Below are 20772 nucleotides of genomic sequence, written 5' to 3' on the forward strand. Positions count from 1 at the left end.
TTCATAGCGTTCTTACTAGAAGATACTGCTGCAGTCCACTTACCTTTATAGAGGCCATACACGTTATTTTAAAACAGTAAAAAAAGTATTTTATACAACTCAAAACGTTGATTAAAAAGGAAAGGTGGTGGGACTGCTTTATGGGTCTCGATTCGTAGCAACCTCCACGCGGTGAAACCTGGGAATCGTGATTATTTATGGTAAAGTTTTTATCATAAATAATCACGAGCGAATGGCTACGAGTTTAACACTTTGATTGTTATACTTTCTAATCACTAATGATTTAAACAAGTGCTTGGACGGATAGTCAACAAAATATAAAAGGATTAATAAATTATTATAAAGGTATTACGATAATATACCTATAAATTTCTTGTTATGGAAAATCTTAATTCTTCCGCATAACTATGTACATTGGAAATTTTTATAAATCTCGTAATAGGTTTTTTCTCGAGTAATAACTAAAAATTGTTGGTGTACTTTTTCTTTTCGACATTATAAAAACAGTAATTACTGCAAATGTATTTTTGTTTAGTGAAGTATATTAGGTAGCTTACATACTTCTGTTACGAATAGAAAACAATAATGGTTCCGCAAAGGGGTTTTCTTAACATAATAATAATTTGCGTGGCAATCAAAGTGTTAAACATCGGTTTAAAAATCACATGGATTGAAAAATAAATTCAGCTATATTTTCTCACTATTTAATATCGTACGTCACGCTTGATATAATTTACAATACATTCAATGTAAAATGTATACTCGAGAAGACTTATTTGCTACTACTGCCGAAAGAAAAAATCGAGACGACGAAAGAACATTTGTAAAAAACTGTATACACGTATCTCGTGCTTAGAACAATAATTTAATTCGAAAAGAAACATGGTAAAATTGGACATAATCGTGTGCATATTTACAAGCTTAGCCGAAAATAGAAACAATCGCGGGACGGTTTGCACCTTCGACCCGAATTTCATTTACCGTTAAAATAATTAAAGTTTGAAACGTATCCGGTTAGTAAAACGTAGATTCCGATGCGCGCCATTAGGAGAAAGAAGTTGAACATGGATACTATCGTCGAAGATACTATTCTAGATTCACGCCTTTCGAGTTTATTTAATTATTCTATTTGTAAGATGGAAACTTACGAAATGCAATTAACATTTATCGATGCTTTTAAAGTACCCTCTTCGATTTTGTTGTTACGCTCGATGTTTGCCAGCGTCACGATAGTTATTTGATTATTTAGGTATTAGTGTTTTATTTTCAGGGACCCGAAGACTGAAGAATTCGTTTCCGCTTTTTTCGCCTGCATGAAAGACATCGAAAAGTCTGATCGACGCGATCGAGGGGTTCGATAACGTTTCTCCGTTCCGAAAGGAAGTCGGAGGCAACGACCGTTCCCCTGAATACAGTAATCCCCGGATAACTGAACTCGCGAGGACTCGTTTTCGTTTCAGTTATCCGGGTATCGTTGTAATCGACTCGACGCCGATGCGAGTAAATTTCACTCGTCCACGACTCCCGTGAAATCCCGAAGCATTTTCAAATTCTGAATGTACCTCGCGCGTTAGTGATCGGTTTCAATAACCAGTGTAATCGTGCCACGGTCCCCTCTGCGGTCGGTATTGCGTCCCGCTTATCTGAATCGGGTCAGACGATCTGTAGTACACGGTCCTCAGTCTGTCGTTGTTGGATGTCGGCAAAAATTGTGGACTAGGCACGAACGGTTTCTGTTGCTGTTGATTCACCGGTCTCGAGACCTTGTAATTGTTCTCGGACGATTGGAGGATCGCGTCCCGTCCAACTTGCCTGTGAAGAGGCAGAACGAATCCGCTAGGCAGGTTCGGTTCTTGATTCAACGTGGGCGTCAAGGCATCGTTCAGAGTGACGTCGTACTCGCTCTCCGGGATGTCCTGCAGCCGATGCGTTACCTCGTTGATCTTTTGTTTCACTCTGAAGCTGCCCGGGCCGGACGGATGCTCCTGGTTCTCCTCCGTCTTAAACGTGGATCCGTAAACGTTCGGGTTTTCGCTGGCGGTCAGTCTCCCTTTGTTTCGAAGCGAAGAACTCGAGGCTTGCGCCGTTCCTTCGCTCGAATAGTCCTCGGAAGGCCATTTAGCCAACCCCTCGTCAAAATCCCGTCGATCTTCTTGTTGTCCGTGCTTCGATTCCCTGACGTACGCGTCTTCCATAACTTTCTGAGGTTCCTCTTCCCGCTGACGGTCGACCGGTCGTCGAATCGCGGGCCTGGCTATGGACGTGTCGTATTCCTCCGGCCTGTGTTCGCGCTGTGTTTCAGCTTGAACGGTTTTGTAAGCGTCGTAGGTTTCTTTCTCTTCCTGTTGCGCTTTCGACTCTTGATGGGATTCCGGGGGATTCTCGTAGTAATTCTTTTGCCTTTCCTGAACCGTCGTCCTCTCCGTTGGTCTGTCTTCGTCCCTTCTGGGAGTGGTTGCTTTCGAACCGACCGACGACAGACCCCTCGGATTGGGATTCCCACCTCTGGATGGCAAGAACGGTCGTTTGACGATGCGAACCGCGGTTCGCGGAGGCGGAGCAGGCGGATCTTCCGGTTCGTCGTAGTAGTCCTGCGAGTATTCCTCTAGAGACGAAGTGTGGTACTGACCGTGTTCGCGTCTCTCTTCCTGATCCCTCTCGTGGTAATCCGGCTGCTGATTGGTTCGATGAGACTCTTCGTCTTCGATCGGGGTCCGCGTCGGTGGACTTTGTAATGGTCTCGGTGGTCTTTCCGTGTGACTGGGTCTCTCGGGCCGATCGTTCGCGGGATCCTTCACGTCCGACTCTATTTTCTGAATCAGTTGTTCGGGCGTACACGTGGTGGTCGTTGTCGCCGTGCTGGTTGTTCTTTCGTAGCTATTTGGTCTCCTGGACGGTAAATCCGTGGTCTCTTGTAGATCTTTCGCTCTGGATCCCGTTCTAGAACGCTCCGCGTCTCTTTCCCTGTCCAGAAGTCGAGTCGAGTACGGTCTCTCTTGCTTTTCGGTGTCTTGAGGTCGTCCGCGATCACGATCCACCGTTCGGTCCGTGGTACGATCTTTTCCACGGTCGAGGGATCTATCTCTTCCACGATCGGCGCCTCGATCCCTGTCTCGATCGTAGTAGCGGTCTCTCGAGCGATCCGAGTGTTTTCTAGGTCGCAGGTCGTCCTCCTCGTCCCGATAACGGGGTCTAAAATTAACAATTCCGTAAACTTTCGCAAGTAAAGAAAATATTTGTCACAGTTCTGTGTCACAGTAGTTTTCCATGTTCCATGTGATTATGAGAAATGTTTGTTACTGTGTGTTACATGTGGGCAACGACATCGGTCGGTACGATATCGGAGCGATGTGTTCTGATTAATTGGTTACGACAGACGAATATAATTGTATCGGTGTTGTGTACGTACGTTACCCTACCTGAAGGGTCGATCTCTGTCCCTGTCCCTATCCCTGTCTCTGGTGTCGTAGAAATCTCTGTCTCTGTACGACGGTCTTCTTCTCATAGGTCTACGAACTGGCCGAAAATCCTCCAGTTCGTCTTCGTAGTAATCGTCTTCCGCGACGTCCGTTGGTCTCCTTCGAGGATCTTCTGCAATAAATGATCTTCGTTGCAGTTAATGCCTTACCATAAACCGTTTGAACGCTCTGAAAATTTCAACCGATTACCCGTAGACTGAACAGCGGTCGCTTTGTAAGCGTATTTGTCTTGTTCGGAGAGCGGAACCGGTCTTCGAATCTTCGGAGGGGCTCTTGGTCTCGAATAAACCGAAGCTATAGGCGCTGCAGGCTTCACCAGACCATCCCCATTTGCTTCCGTGATCGCAGATGCGGATACAGACTCCTTGTCATCGTACTCGTCTCTGTATCTGCAAAGGAATCTCCCATGAAATCGATTAAACTTGTTTGTAATACGAGTTTAAAATGCCCATCGTTAACGCTAGAACTCTCGTGTATATCCTCTGATTTTTGCGAAAAATATTTTTACTTGTTAGGGAAAGGACTCGAGAGATATAATAATTAATTTTCAGTTTTAACTCTTACCAATAAATTATTCAAATTTTCTCCTTTTCTATGATAAATGCAAATGTAAATGCAAATACTTTTTAAATAAAATGAATACAACATCGTCGATAAAGTAGAAATCGAGTTAAAAAGGCGGGAAATTTGAATTGCGAAAAAAAGGCCACTTCGTTTACAACATCCTGATAATTGTTTTTTTTTGTATATTTGAAAATCGTTACCACTACAGAAATAAAATTTGTTAATAACAAAATACCTTTTGTCAGAGTACCGGCGATCGTCCGTATCTCTGACTCTAGATTCGCCTCGTCGATCGTCCAACTCCGTGTCGTCGACTTCCCTGGAAGCAGACCTTGAACCTGGGTCAGGATCTCTTGGCCTGGGTCTCGCGTCTTCTTCTACGGGGTCTCTCGTTCTGCTAGGATCTCTTCTATTGTTTCTGCTCGGAAATCTGTCTCTAACGCTGGTATCTCGATCTCTGTCGTCTCTGACAACCCCGTCCCTAGACCTTGGGGCGTCTCTCGGGGCATCTCTGTCTCGGAAATCGCGATCTCGATCTCTGAAGTCACGATCCCTGTCCCTTCTGTACTTTCTGTCGTCGTAGTCGTAATCGTCCCTACTGTAGCCGCGCGGACGAGTGTAATCATCGTCGTAATACTCCTCGTCGTAGTAGTCGTACGCCGGTCGTCTTCTGAACGGCCTTCTTCTTCTCGGTGAATCTCTGTCCCTCGATCGTCCTGCGCCGGCTACCACCGGCGGTGGCGTTGTCGTCGTCGTCGTGGTCGTCGAGGTAGACGTCGTTGAAGTCGTCGCTGCTTTGTAGAGAGCATCGTTTCTGTGCCAATACTTCTTCGAGTTGGCGCAGTCGACTTCGGAGACGAAGTGACAAATGAAGGTCTTTTGATCGAACGCCGTGAAATTCGCGCAGAGGAAGTCGTACCTTGTGCCGAAGAGGCAATGATGATACACCTTGAAGAAGAAAAGAGATCGTTAATCCTTCTCGAATAGATGCAGTGTTATTTAGATTTAACTGTAACGTCACGATGAAAGTTTAAAAAAATCACTTTTTATTTGCAGAATCGATAGTCTATAGTTCTGAAAATAGTATCTTAGTAATCTAAAAAAGTATCTAGTAATTTCGTATTATACAGTAAAAATCAACATTTTTAAACTTGTTTTCCTCAAAATGACATTTTTCAAACTAGAGTTGCTGATAGCTTCAAGAATTTTAATCCAATTCACTTCAAACTTTCATAAAATTTGTCTTATTTGATTATCTAGCCGAGTACAGAGGGGTTTTGTGATACGTTAAAAACTTTTTCTGTTATAAATATTTTTATACGCAATTTTTTCTTAAAAGTCAACATTTCTTTTTCAAACATGTACTGATTCTACAAAAATCAATATTTAAAAATATCCTGCGTACTTGATTAGCAAATTTTATGTTGAATCGAACAAATTTTAGTTTTTGATTGCAGCTCAAAAACTGTAATCATCATTGTATTGACTGTAAAGAGGGTTGTCTGAAAAGGTGTAGGAATGAAACGGATCTAGACCGCCATTTTGTATTTAGAAAGGAAAAGAAAAAATACGCACACATTTCTTAATAGTTGTATAATGCGAACCTATCAAGACATTTTTCCTAAGAATAAATTGCGAAAGTTTGGTGTGATTTTAAGCCATTCATCGTGGTGTACTCTCTTAAGAAATTTATATATAACAGGGTGTTCATTTGAAAACTTTAAATCCAAATACTTCGAAAACAACACATTCTCCAGAAAAGTGTTAAATACAAAAGTTACTTGGTTTCAAGGAGGGAACACAACTATTTTATTTATTTTTTATTTGTTGAACCCTTTCAAGGTTATTTTAAGGATAACCTTGTTTCTTTAAATCTATATTTTTACAGATTCTTATTTTACATAAAAAATTAACAAATTTGTGTATGAAACATATTTTTATGAAATTTTATCTTACAAGGATATTTAATAAAATACAAAATTTGTTTACTTATGAAACTTGTTTATTTTTTTTATGACTGAATCATGACGAATTAATGACAATTATATGTATATGAGAAGTGAATCTCACAACAGATTGTATAATTGTTTAACACAACATGGATAGTATTTTGAAAACATATTATGAAGGTAGAAGCACTGTAATTTTTTTCGTATTAGAAATGATAATTTATTGTTTCAAAATTTTGAAGATGTAAGCGATTAGTGTAAGCAATTCTTTATGTAATACAAATGCCACGTGAAAAAATGTAATTGCCATCGATTCTTCAACATTTTATCATAAAAAAAATAAAAAAGTTACGTAAGTAAACCAAGTTTTTATTTTATTAAATATCCTTGTAAGGTAAAATTTGATAAAAATATGTTTCGTACGAAAGTTTGTTCTTTCTTTGCGTAGAATAAGTGTCTATAAATAAAAATATAGGTTTCCATTTAAAAAAACAAGATTACCTTTAAAATAATCTTGAGAGCGTTTAAGAAATAAAAAATAAATAAAATAGTTGTGTGTTTGAAACCCTTGAAACCAAGTAACTTTTATATTTAACACGTTAACTGCTGTACCAGTTTTCTCTGTATAGGGATGTTCTCGATATTTTTTAAAATTATAGTATAACAAGTAGAAATATTGAATAGTTTAATGGCGTACTTACATATTTTTTAATAATGTCATTGCCATTAGGAATATAAAAATATAATAAGTATTAAGGTTCATTTATTGTAAGCGTTTTAAAACCACGTAGGATTGGAGCGCCGGTCACCGGAGACCACCATGGCAGTCGTGTTAACATTTTTCCCGAAAATGTGTTGTTTTCGAGATATTTTGATTTCAAGTTTTCAAATAAACACTCCGTATAAAGTAGTTCTTAAAAGAATATTTTTTGTTTTCTATCCGCTGTGATTCACATTTGTGGTAGTTAATACGAAAGTGTTTCGTGTCACGAAGTCAACAAACCAAAAAATTGAGATTATACTATTTTTATAAATGCAACATTTTCATAGTAGTGCTTGATTCGTTATATTGAATACGAGAATACGAAGCTATTGTTCTGAAACCGGACGCAGAGCGGTGATGAAAGCGAATAAATCGCAAAGTTTCGCAATTTTCAGGAATTAGGCACGCTTCCGAATTCGAGGCTAAAGCGTTTCCTCTATTTTCCATATTGGGGAAAGAATGGGGCAGTTTCGACGACAGTGTTAGCACACTTTTCACCGAAGACAGACGTTCGACGCTATCCGTAGCTTTCACACCGGGACTACGTGCACGATAGTAATTGCTTCGAGCCACACAACTGTATCGCGTACGAGCAAGTTGTCTCTGTAAGGGTATCTGCGATTATCTGGTACATATCGCCACGGATTATCTAGAGGAATCATCTAGAATCATTCAGAGCACGTCCTCGCTTGTCCAACGTTCTGTCTCGTTTCTCCGAATCGCCAGCACATGGCTAGTTTGTCCGTCATAACTTTTCCAAACGGGACCGTAGCTCGTTTCTTCCCTTCGCCGGTAAATCGTTAGCGTTTTCCTCGTACCTTGATTTTCCGTCGTTGGTACCTTTTTGCCCGCGCGCTTATTACACCTTGACGCCGCAGAGTTTCTCTATGCTTTGGTAATTTTATTGGAAAGTCGACGTCCCCTGTTCTAGATTGCAGGAAGTGACTTGTTGCGTATTTGCATGACAAAAACGCGTACTCGCCCTGAAAATTACACCGGAGCTGTCGTCTCCAAGCATTTCCATGCGAGTCGCCCTCGTAGATCACTTTGTATGCTCGACTTCTACACGCTTAAAAAGGTAACATAGTAACGTATACGAAGCTTTCGATAAAAGTGAACAGAATCTTTCGATTTTATCGAAGCAGATTAAAGGACCGAGCGGAAGAAATTGTAACTGAAACTGGTAAATTCTGAATTCTGGCCCATTGTGTGTCGATAGAAGGGGCTGACCACGGAATGGCGTAACCCCTTAAATCACAGGACACTTTGCTCGAAAAGTACAGATACAATTCTTTAAAATAATCGTATTATTTTCCTTTGTTACATTTATTTGTTTCGAGCTACTACTTTACTATAAATTTTACAACGTACGTATAAAAACAAAATAAATATGCGATAAGTAAGGAAACAAGTTTCGAATGTGAACGTCTTTAAAATTAAATAAGGCCTGGTAGAAAATATTACGGGAAGGTCGGAATAAAATTAATGATAAAAATGGTAAAAAATAATTACTTTGAACGATCGTTTTCAAACAAAGCTGATACACTCATAAAACGGAAATTTTTAATTATTTGTTAACATTCTGGTTATATTACGTTTACTTTATAATGTAATGAATAAATTTTAAGAAATAAATGTTAGTTTCGTTTTATAATATACATCGCTTCACAGTATTAATTCGTTTTTATTCCACATTCGTTAAGTGTCCATTAATTCGTGGACGTACGTCGAGAGAAGCTTAATTGGTAATAAAAGAAACGGTTCTGACAATTAGACTGCTGGTTAGATCGACCGATGGTCCTCTGAATCGCGAACGTCTCGCGCAGAATTTTTGCGTGTGCTTTCCTGCCTCATATCCGGTTTGCTCCGGGCCCGCTCGGGGGAAGCGAATCTGCAAACATTTGCATGACAATGGCCCGTTCTCTTGGTAGCCCGGGCAAAACGATCGATAAGAAACGTCGGAAAGGGGTACTTTGCAATCGCTTTCACAATCCCAAGATCGACGCGCGTGAATCTTGAAACGGTCAGGGCCGGGAAGTGTATCGAACCGCGACAGACTCTTCAACCTCGAGATTTCCTCGACCTCTCCTTCCGAAGAGTCGAGACATTGCATCTTCCGGTCGTTCCTCGACTCTAGTAACGTTCATCAAATTTAGGAGTGCAGCAGCACTCGTTTACGCTCTGTGCTACCACTAATATTAACTATTACTCGTTATAAAAATTTTGTAAATATTATTAAAACAGTTACAAATATTAATATAATTGCGTAGTTTCTTCATAAAGAAATACCAAAGAAAATAAAAAGAAACGCGTTTTACAGTAGAAGATCCCCTTAAGATCGAATTTTTACCCCAGATACAAGACACAGAGTCATCACCGCCATTGTTTGTGTTTCTTCAGCGCAAAAGAACCATCTCACAATGGGGCAAAATTAATTTGTAGCGCGACCAAAATGGTTGAAATACTATTAGAATATTCTGGGATTTAAAATCTAAATTAACTGATTTATGTTGGACATTCGCTTCCAGATATGTGGCAATTTTAGCTAAAACGTGGCTGTGTGGTAATATTTTTGCAGATTTAGTATTCCATGCTTATATCATTTTATCAGGAACAATGCAACTAGCAATTCCCTTAACACATTAATTGCCAAATCAAAATAGTACAATATTTTGCAAAACTAAAATTTTGATTTTAGACCATTGTAAAATACATAATCTAAAATTTGTTTCAGTGATTATTTTTGTAATCTTGCTAAAATTCATAAATCTTATCCAAATTTATTTCCCTCAACATCTCAACTTGAGAATTAATTTTTATAGTTCCATAATGGAAAATGCTGGTACCCGTATATGGATGACGTGACAGACAAAGCGTTAAAGGCGTGGTATTTTAATAGCCGTAAAAAAACTCTTATTTCAGCCTCTTAATTGAATTAAACATCAATACTGTTGAACAGCTTTTTGTGAAAGTACGGTTTGGATTTAAAAGTGTTGTCTGTTCTGTTTACATTCCTCCTAGTTCTGCAGATGTGCAAGTGTACCGCGGTTAAAAAAGTGTCCTTTCCAGTTTGTCATGCTTATTTCATCATTACACGTGGTTATAATAAACAACGTAGACTAATAAAATCCATTTCACACGTTTTATTTTTCCCTTGTTGGTATTAATTAACGTCCATTCCCACCGATATCATCTGTGAATATTTCAATTTTCTTAGTTTTTCGCCATATTCTTGATTTAGTCTTTCCTTCCCACAATTTTATAAATATGTTTATTCTTAACGTCTTATTATCTTACGTGTTTGTGATGTCTCTCTAACACTATTTTTGTAGACTATAGATAAAATTCTGTTTAATTGCTCCTCATGTTCCGACAAAAAATATAGTCTACTAAACAAAGATTTCAATATAGATAAATAGAAGCATAAAAATATTTTTTCGAACCATACAGTCTGTCACGCTTGACGGAAAAATATAGTCAAGAAATAAAATACCTAAAATATAATTGCTGCATAAATTTACACACAAACCTTAACATGTTCGTCAGATCAAAATCGTACAATATTGTACAAGAATAAAATTTTGATTTTAGACCATTGTAAACAACATAAAATTTGTTTACTTCCATAGTAGTAAATCCTATCACTCTTATATGTATAGGCTGAGTCTCGTAACATGACGATTTCAAATAACTCATAAATTATTGTTGTACAAAGAAACGTTTCAAATAAATAAATTTTTAACGAAGCCTCAATCAAGAAATTCGTATTCTTGATTTTCGTCTTATTTTGGCCTCTAGAATCTTTCATTAAAATTTTTCCCAGGGGTGGCGGAACACCCTGTATATTATTGTAATCGGTCTTATATTATTTTGTTTTTTTATTAATATATGAAGATCACTGTCAGTGTTTTAAATAGAATGGTTAATATTTCTTCCCAGATTTAGATAAAACATTACATTCCGCATAAAAAAGTATTATGTCAAATAGAGCTTAAAGTAAATAATTATTGAGATACTAAAAATACAGTTTTATCGCATGCACTATAAATGATTATCACATCGTATTTCTCGTTGTTACAGATCACCCTAAAAGTAAGACCTTTCGTATGCACGACTTTACATTTACTAAACTTATTCTTAGTTGGTTGATGATATCTAGCATCTAACGAGAATTGTGTTTATCAATATGACTGGCGGCCATAAACAAAGTTGCTTTACTACGTTGTGCTAACAGTCATGTTGATTAACGTGAAATTTTCTAATACAAGGTAATTTATTTTCGCTAGTATCTCAGTAACTATTTTTTTCTGACTCTATTTGGTATAATACTTTTTTATGTAGAATTTGTTTTATCAAAATTCGAGGAAAACTATTAACCATTGCATTTAAAAAATTAAAAGTGTCCTTCATATGTTTTATATTACAGTATTATATGCCCCTTTAAAAACCATGGAACTTTTATCTGAAACACTTTTTTGTACAACAAATAATGTGAAATCGTCATGTTACAAGATAAGTTTAATTACCCAAACTTATAAATTTAAAGTTATAGGAATAGGATTAAAATAGATTTCATACTCGATTGAGAATCGAAACGGGAAACATGTGTTTACTCGGAATACGAGTGTTCCCGTGTACTCGTTAAGTTCGAAGTCACGGAGAAACGATCGTCGTAGAGCGTTGGCATTTTTTGCATCCGTATCTTGTTCGAGGACTCGTTTTCGTTCCACGATTTTCCGTATTCGCGCGGCGTTGTCGTAGAAATCGGAATGACTGTCGGGCGCTCGTCTGCTTCGATCACGATCGCGATCGGCGTGGTCTGTTCCTTTGCTGGAGCGAACCGCCGTCACGGCTCGTCGACGTCCGTTCATTACGCGAATGGACGACACACCTTGTCAGAAAATCTTTCTTCGGCGTTCGTTCGGATGACACTGACTTTCCTTTTCACTAGAACGGTCACGATACCCACTTTTACTCTTGCGGTGGTCGCGATCCGTCCCGAGTTTCTTGATGTACGCGATACCGTGAACGAGTTTCCAGGATATACAGAGTATTTCTTAACGCGTGGAAATGCTGTTGATGAAGATTATGGGCTCGTTAATTAATTTCAAAATACGAACACTCGCGTGTCGACAAGTCAATTTATTTATCAGATCGTTGGATACGATATACTGTCGTATTTCAATCAAGTTTTAAACGCACGTAGTTTTTTTCAAACATCGTACACACTAACGAAGACAAGTTAGGACATGTTATACGAGTGCATATTATTTTTATTATGAAAGAAATTATGGTACTGTTTGCTTAACTGTTTTATTACAAGTGTTTTAGATGTTTGTGAGGTGATATTTTACATTTACGTATGCCTCGTTTTCTGTTATGAATACAGTATGTATGTATACTGAAATTCTGGCTTTTTAAAATGTTCTCGATGTAGGTTTTCCTCAAATGGTGTTGCGTTTTATCTACGTTTATGTAGTTTACCACCCCAAATTGTGTAGACGAACGGAGTGAAAAAACTTCGAAAGAATCATATTGGACTATGTCCTTCTGGTAACATTAAAGTACTGTAATAGGAACACGAAATATCATACTACACGCTTGAAATCCCCAAAAAGTACATTAGAAGACAAAGAAAATGATAGAGAGCAAATGTTAAACATTGTGTGAGGAACGAGATTTAGTAAAAACATCCGAGGTCGGTTTTCAATTCTTTAATACAGATTATATTTAGAAACAAATTCAAATTACAAAACTCGATAATGTTTATCCACTAAGTTAATATACAGTGATCCTTTGCTAATGTTCCCTATTTTTTACCTTGATATTGTTCGCGGTGTCATACCCACCAATTCCTAGAACTCCGACTACAAATGAATTATTAAATAAACAAAAATAAAATTTTTCTATTTTCCAATTTATAATTATGAAATTATTTAAATCACATTGCTGAGCTTTTTCCAAAGAAAATGATAACCATATTTGCACTTGTGGATAAGACTAAAAAAGAATGAAAATAAAGTATGCAGTGTGTTCGGCCACCCCTGGGAAAAATTTGAATGGGAGATTCTAGAGGCCAAAATAAGACCAAAATTCTGGAAAAACTATTTTTAGTTGCGAGGGTCGATTACAATCATTTTTGGTGAATAGACACACCCTCGAAATTCTATGCACTTTCCAGAAAAAAAATTCTTTACCGAAAATATAATCTGAGGCCTGAAATTGTTCCCTGAAATTTCATGCGAATATTTAAAACATCATAACTTCTGAACGAATTGGCCGATTTTAATATTTCAAAAAGTAATCGACGCGTATTTTAGTGAAGAATATGTAGAAATTCTAAAAATATTGGAAAAGTTGCTCCTTGACCCCGTAAAATGAGAAAAACCCCATAAAAATGGTCCTATTTTCAAACAGCCTTAACTTTTACAACAGTGAATATATTTCAATGAAACTTTTTTCTAAAGTAGAGCCCATGGATTCCAACAAAAAAGTATTGAACAACTTTTCTGTAAAGAGTCAAACAAATTTATGATAAATGAAAAACGAATTTTTAATAAAAATCGACAGGGGTAGTTGCTTAAATTTTTCAGCAAATAAAAATTTCGAATCGTTCTGAAAAATTATTTTCGGTTGCGGAGGTCAGTTACAATCATTGTTGGTCAATATGCATACTCCCGAAATCCTACTCACTTTCTAGAAAAACATTCGGGAAGGTGTGAAATTTTTCGACAAAATTAAAAAATCTCAAATCGTTCTGGAAAAAATAATTTTCGGTTGCGGGGATCAATTGCAATCATTTTTGATGACTAGATATACCCCAGAAATCTTGCACATTTTCGAGAAAAAATTCAATACTGGCGGAATTTTAAACGTTAGTAACTTTTTAACGAAGGGTCCATCAACAAATTAGTATTCTTGATTTTCGTTTTATTTTGGCCTCTAGAATCTCTCATTAAAATTTTTTCGATGGGTGCCCGAACACTCTGTATACTTTTTATGATAATAATTTAAACTAAGACATACCAACATAGTAGTATAATGCAAATATAAAAAATGATTATAATATAACAGGTACACAACGCCAGTTTCTGAAAGAAACTCTGAAGTACAGGAAATGCAGAAAATGAAATAAAAAAATTCTAGATTTTAGATCTGATTAGAGATAACAGCTATCAATTCCCAAAACAGATCCTTCCTCGATAGTATTTGCATCGCAGAATTGAGTGAACGTTAGTAAGGGATTACTGTAATACGTGTCTGATCTATACGATTTCTGTATCTGAATCTACTTAAATATGGCACCTCTCTCCATAGCACAAATATTCGAGAATCCATAATAATTAAATTGTAAATGTCGATACAAATGTAATACTTTTATATAAAACAGGTAAAAAATTGGGATTCAGACTGCCATTTGTTTCTTCATTAAATGGTTTTAAAAATGCATTATTCATTTTGCATAAAGTGTGTTTCTCATATTTTATTTGTGTAGCGTTATTCATCACATAAGATTCGCGAATTCGGAATTATTATTTAGGATGATTAGGATAATATGGGTTTATAAATTCTCTAAAATTCCTACTATTTTGAAGTAAAATTCAAAAAGGAAAAAAGTCTAATTCGTTTAAGAAAATGTGGGAACGTGTACCAGTATTTCGATATTCTCACAATTGAATCCTAATGATTAGACGATTTTCTTTTCTTGGAAGACCCTGAATCTATCTTTGCGGTACCAGTCGCGCGTTAGGAAACACCCTGTACTTTATGTTCTTTTTTTCTCTTCGTGACGTTCGAACGTTCCTCATTTATTACGCCGATACGTGTCAGTGGGCAGGGATTTATATGGGGCGTGCAGAGATTCCTCGAGAATGCGGCGATATAGACCGATTTATCCTCGAGAAACTGGACCTTATTAGATCGAGTCTAAAAAGGTTCGTTGGTGATCACCGTGCAAAACGTGTCTAGCCCAGTAGTAACAGGTGCTTTTACCGCACAAACATTGCCTGTCCTTCGTTGTACGATCTTTTACGTGGCACACGCTTTCGCAGACGCGTCAGATTTTTGTTTTTCCAGACAAGGTCTTCGAGAATGGGGCAGAATAAATTTCATCTTAATTAAGAATGCTGTCCTGAATAACAAAATCCGACGGACATAAAAACCAAACCGACGAGTATTCCGTTGGAACGTTCAAAACATCGTTAAATGTAAATTAATAGTATTTTGCTTGTTTCCATCTAAAAAAACTAAGAGAACCGTAGATCTTGAAAACATTTATACACTCGTTGACTTTGAAGAAACCTACAATCGAATTTTATCCATATGTAAAATTGCAGAATTCTATTTTCTATTAACACGTTGACTGTCAGACTGAAATCATGAAATTTTTTATGAGACTAAAACTTCGAGTTTAACAATTATAAACTACATAATTTAAAATTTTGTCTTGGCACTTATTTTCGTGACCTTGCTAAAATTCATGAATCCTATTCAAATTTATTTAACATTTCAACTTGAGAATTAATTATTTTAGTTCCATAGTTAAAAGACCTTTCACCCATATATGGCATTCAAAGTGTTAAAGGAAACGTACTATTGTGCAGAGCTGAAAAGATGAGTGAAAGGATTGGTCGCGTCTCTAGATAGACATATATTCTGTTGTCGTTCGTTATTGGTTAAGGCACGAGTGGAATTTATTACTAATATATAATAGAATCTCCATTATCCAAATCTAATAAGGAGATAGAATGTTTCACAACAATCGTGTCATATTTGAATAAAGTAAAATAGCAAACATAAAACGTTTAGAAATAGAAAAATAATAATCTTTTTGCTTTTTCTTTAATATCATAAACATTTAATCTTATATTTTTAATGTATAAATAATTCGCATTATTTGTGTAATGATTTATTCCATTATGGAAAGATGTTTCAATAAGAAAAAAGGCAGTGTATAAAGTATGTATTCCCCCACACTGGTGGGTCACAAGTTGATTTTGGGTGGATTATTTTAACGCGTTGGCTGCTAGACCAAACATCTCAAATTGTCCATAAAAATGAAACTTTGTTTTTGGACATTTAGAAACTAGCACACCCACAATTTGTCATAGGACTTATTTTCATATCAATGTGATATCAATTCGGTTTTCCACAACTGTTTCAAGACCTAAATCCGATAGTACAACTGTTTTCAACTCCTGCAACGAAGGTTCTGTCCGAAAATGCTTTATTGAAAAGATATAAGTTTTCAAAGAAATTTATGATTTAATATGGCACTTATAAGAAATGTTTGAAAATGCTTCCCTTTGCAAGAATCCAGACTTCCATTCGTCGAATTAGTGATAGTCGAACTCTTTCAAATATTAGATTTGTATTAGAAATCATAGTGAATGTATTTTGAATGCATTCCCAATCGAACATTTCTTATACCTGAGACAGTAAATCATAAATATTTTTAAAAGCTTACATCATCTCAATAAAGCATTTTCGGAGCATAAGTTTATATGAACTTTTTTTATGTATTTGACATGTGTAACGCGTAGTATAAGTTTGTCCAACCTTTTTGGACGCTCTGTATAAATGGTGTTTGGCCACCCCGGGGAAAAGTTTTAATGGGATATTCTAGAGGCCAAAATAAGACTAAAATCAAGAATATCAATTTCTTGACTGAGGCTTCGTTAAAAAGTTATTAAAAAATTAAATTAAAAAATTTTAAATCATTTTGAAAAAATTATTTTTGGTTGCACGGGTCGATAACAATTATTATTGATCATTACACACATCCCTGGAATCCTACGCATTTTTGAGAAAAAAAATTCTTTAACGAAAATCTAATGTGAGGCCAGAAATGATTCCCTGAAATTACATGCATATCTTTAAAACATCATAATTTCTGAACGGATTGGTCGATTTTAATATTTCAAAAAGCAATCGACGCGTATTTTATTCCTGTTTTTCCAGGTGAAAAAATTGATCTTCTCCACATATTTAAAAAAAAGCTCTCCATGTTACTATTTGTTACATTTACTTGAGAACTTTCTTGCTTATTATTTTTAGCATTTTTCTCTTGTGCAACCCGAGTATCTCCAAATGTACCGCGACGAGTCTTTGGACGATGACGCGATCGAAAGAAAGCTCGCTGATGGTACTTGGAGCTATTAATGCCACGTCGCGGTAATTGCAAAGCGTCTTCTCACCTGACATTTGTGAGGCACGCTCGCGTAGAATCCATCGTGCAAGCCGTCACATTTGAAGTCGATGTCCTCCGGTATGCTGTTGTAAAACGGATAGTCGCTGAGATTGTAGCCGTTCAATTCGCGGGGCAAATTCGGGTCCCAGATGTAGTCGATCTGGGGGATTCCCGTTAGGGTGTGTCCGGTCGTCCCGTTCGTCTCGGTGGCAACCGTAGTCGCGGTCGACTGAAACAAATCGCGAAAAGCATTCTTTCGTTAACGAATCGCGTCACGTTGGTCCGTATGCCCAGCACCGAGAGACACGGTAGCCGTTTAACGCATCCTGGTCTCAGCGTGATGAGCTCTTGATAGTCGTTCGATGATGTCAGTGTCGTTTGTATGTGAAGGTGAACCTGTCGCGCGCGATGGTAGCCCAACCACGCGTCGATTAATTCAATATTGACGTTATTATGATTAAAAAATATCGACGAGAGGATTGCGATAAAATTACGATTAGCCAGAAAACAATAAGAATAGAAAACGTTTAACCGATCGTTACTCGAGATAGAATCGCTGCATCTTCGTCCCGGTTTCGCGTGCTCGTTAAATGCACGAAGACGCGGCTGGAGAATAGAAATAGACGCGTGGTGGTGTCGTGACTGTACCATCGTTGCCACGATTTGCATCATAGACGATAAACGATCTCCCTGTTCTATTCCGGTACACGTAAATGCAACGCGATGGAGATGATGCTACCGCGATCATTGCAAGCTGTTGCGCCGTAAACTCGTCCGTGCACCGTCCCGATTCGATGAAGTGGTTAAACGAAAAATTTAGAACGCAATCGCGCCGGGTCGTTAGAAAGTCGATTTACCTCTGCATCCTCGTTCTCGTTTTCGTGGACGTGGCTCTCCTCGGTGGTGGTTGTGGACGTGGTAGTCGAGGTTGTCGCGATCTTGAATTTCGGTCTAGTAGCCTTGACTGCAGCCGAAACTGCATTGGCCAAAACGATTCCTGGAATTCGAAAGAAACATCAGAAACCGGTCATCGGAGAACTCTTTTGTCATCGATTAATCCTTCGCGGTTCTATGTTTTCGATAAAGAAGCTTATAACGATTGCTACACGTTCGATGAGTCCTAGATATATTAAAAGTGTGCAAAGTTTCCATATCGGTGATTTTGGTTTACATGTTCAGATTGGACTCGTCAATAATGACTAGACTACGGATGTTTATGCATTTATGGGAAATTTTAATTCTTAAGAAACTACAGAATGTACTTAACATGCAAAAATTGGGGTTGAGACAACCCTCTACAAAGCTCCCATTTCATTAAATCTATTAATAAAAATATGAATTTGCATAAAGAATCGTCATAAATCGAGGACATTCTGGACAGCTGCATATTATTTGCAAATTACTACCATAAACATTAATAGTTATTATGACCGACCGACGTTTACCCAAAAATTATAAATAATGCAAGAATAATACCTATAAGAATACACACCAATCAGAAATCTTTCATTTCGCCACCATATAAAATACAAACTCCTAATCATAGATTCACAGTTGAATCAACAAGTGTACAAACACACGCGTATAGAACTCACTTAAGAGAATACATCGAACCTACACCTTTGGGCCAAGCATTGTTACAACTACTAGTAAAGTTTTATCTAGTGTAAAATCAAAGCGTGGGCTCGTTTTAAAGCAATCCATCACAGTCTACTACATACCAAAACCATCCTCTTTTTCGGGTACTAATTTATTCGAAGATTATCGGATAAATTATGCTGTCATTCTGTGTTGCAATATATTTTTATTCTTTTACGTTGGTTTTCCTGTAATGCTAGCCAACGTCTATAAAAGATTCGTATCATTCGATGCTTATCAGTCTGATGATATAAGCAAAAGAAGATTATCCAACTGAAATTACCAGTAGAAAGATCACTGCAGAAGAATAAGAGAAAATTGGACTGCGGTTAGCAAAGAATAGAAATATAAAAAGTGTGACCAAAAAAGTGTATAGTTTGACATATGTCGCCCCTTTGTTCGAAGCAAACCTTCCGGATTGGTCGCTGGGTAACAAAGTGTCAAATGCACCGAGACGAGTGGATTCGTTTGAATACTGGAACGGGACAACCGCGAGAAAAAACAATCAAAGGCCGCCACGCATCCGTGGATTGCGAAAATCACGAAGAAGCATCTTGTGTTGCGAAACCAGTACGCGAGAGAAGAGACTAGACTTGCACGGCGTAAGTGTTGCAATTTTCGCGGCGCAGGTGAACGCGTTCGTTCGGTTGGGTAATTGTTTTCAAGCGGATCAAGGCTGTCTATTTATCGTGTTCTTTCACCGGGTTTTGTTGATTTATCGTTCCCGCAGGGTCCGCGAACGATATGCTAAACAATTCTATTCTACTCGGGCGCGGTAGCAAACGATCGACGCCTCTGCGGACGTTTGTCGCCGTTCCACGCGCCACACTCGTAAGTGTAAAAGCTAACTTGTCCGCCTGCAATTTTAATCTACAGTACAATTTATTTGGTATGATATTTTCATCGATGCACGATTTACTGAACTTCTATTGAGGTCCAGCTATATGGACATTTTCTACAAAAGAGGATGTAAACAAAACATACTTACAGTAGGTGTAAAAAGTATTCGTACAGTGATCACTTACGATTAAAATGCTGAATAATAATGTTTATTAAACAATATTTTTTAAACAAACATGTTATATGTATTCCTGAAAGTCTATAGAACAACAATATCAAGTAAACACCCCCGCAATCACCAGATATTAACCCTATTGAGCATTTATGGGATTATCTGGATCAAGCAATTCGAAAACATACAATTTCATCTAAAACAGACTTAAAAAATGCTTTAATTAACGAATGGAATAATATTACTAATGAAATCACATCTAATTTAGTTAATTCAATACCTAGAAGACTAGCCGCAATAAGAAAATCAAAGGGAAACCCTACTAAATACTAATTCTAGATATTAATTTTACAATTATTTGTTGCTTTTGTTACAAATATTTAAATTACTTGTACACTTGGCAATGGCAACAGAATTATACGAATACTTATTACGCGTTCATTTCTCTCATTTTGTTCATTGTTCTTGATATTCATATAAATAATATAAATATTTCTTTTGTTTGTTTGATATTGTTGTTCTACAGACTTTGGAGTATACATGTAACATGTTTGTTTAAAAAATATTGTTTAATAAACATTATTATTCAGCATTTTAGTCGTAATTAGTCACTGTACGAATACTTTTCACACATACTGTAGATACATCAAATAACGAAGCTGCAAATAAAATTAATGCACAGTTTGTGAAAGATTTGCAGGATCGTCTAGAAACCCCTCCATATATTAAAAAAACCTGTTTTTTTATAATAAATATTATTTGTATTTATTACTTGAATCCATCAATAAGATTTATCTCGTAAATCCAGGCTTAGCCGTGAGGTTATTAATCGTTTAAACAATCCCCAATTACTCGATACTTGATCAGTACACAATTAGTTTGAACAGGTTGATCAATCTATAATAACGTTGTGTCTAACAAGGTTTGCATTGTAAGATAGAATTTGCTAGATAAGCGTTACTGATGACTCCAATTAACAGAACCGACATGAATCGCAGTGTTATTCTATCTTGTATGTACTGTAATTGATTAGAAGAACAATGATATTTCATAACTATCTTTTTAGACTGTAAATACCGATCGAGGCTTCGAGGTGCAGGTCGTGACCTTTGGAAAAATATTTCGACATTTCAACTAGCTTCTTTTCGAGTCGAACAATAGGCTGATAACGTGTGTCG

At 37.0% G+C, this 20772-nt stretch overlaps 1 protein-coding gene across 3 annotated transcripts in view; it reads right to left on the minus strand.

Moving 5' to 3' along the window:
- Window positions 1-578: 578 nt before the first annotated feature.
- LOC122403139 (zinc finger CCCH domain-containing protein 13-like) overlaps window positions 579-20772 on the minus strand; it is a 67152-nt gene continuing 46958 nt past the window's right edge. For 2 of the 3 annotated variants that reach the window (XM_043406492.1, XM_043406490.1), the window contains 6 exons: window positions 17802-17941; window positions 16952-17173; window positions 4279-4991; window positions 3669-3868; window positions 3420-3591; window positions 579-3192 (listed from right to left, as the gene is read on the minus strand). In XM_043406492.1, coding sequence (XP_043262427.1) covers window positions 1584-3192; window positions 3420-3591; window positions 3669-3868; window positions 4279-4991; window positions 16952-17173; window positions 17802-17941 — 3056 coding nt within the window. In that variant the 3' untranslated portion in view covers window positions 579-1583. The remainder of the gene's footprint in view (window positions 3193-3419; window positions 3592-3668; window positions 3869-4278; window positions 4992-16951; window positions 17174-17801; window positions 17942-20772) is intronic. The other variant, XM_043406491.1, reaches the window with a different exon arrangement.

Source organism: Colletes gigas, unplaced genomic scaffold (genome assembly GCF_013123115.1).
Source record: "Colletes gigas isolate AHSC1104 unplaced genomic scaffold, ASM1312311v1 Colletes_gigas_Sc00044, whole genome shotgun sequence".
NCBI classification, from domain to species: domain Eukaryota; kingdom Metazoa; phylum Arthropoda; class Insecta; order Hymenoptera; family Colletidae; genus Colletes; species Colletes gigas.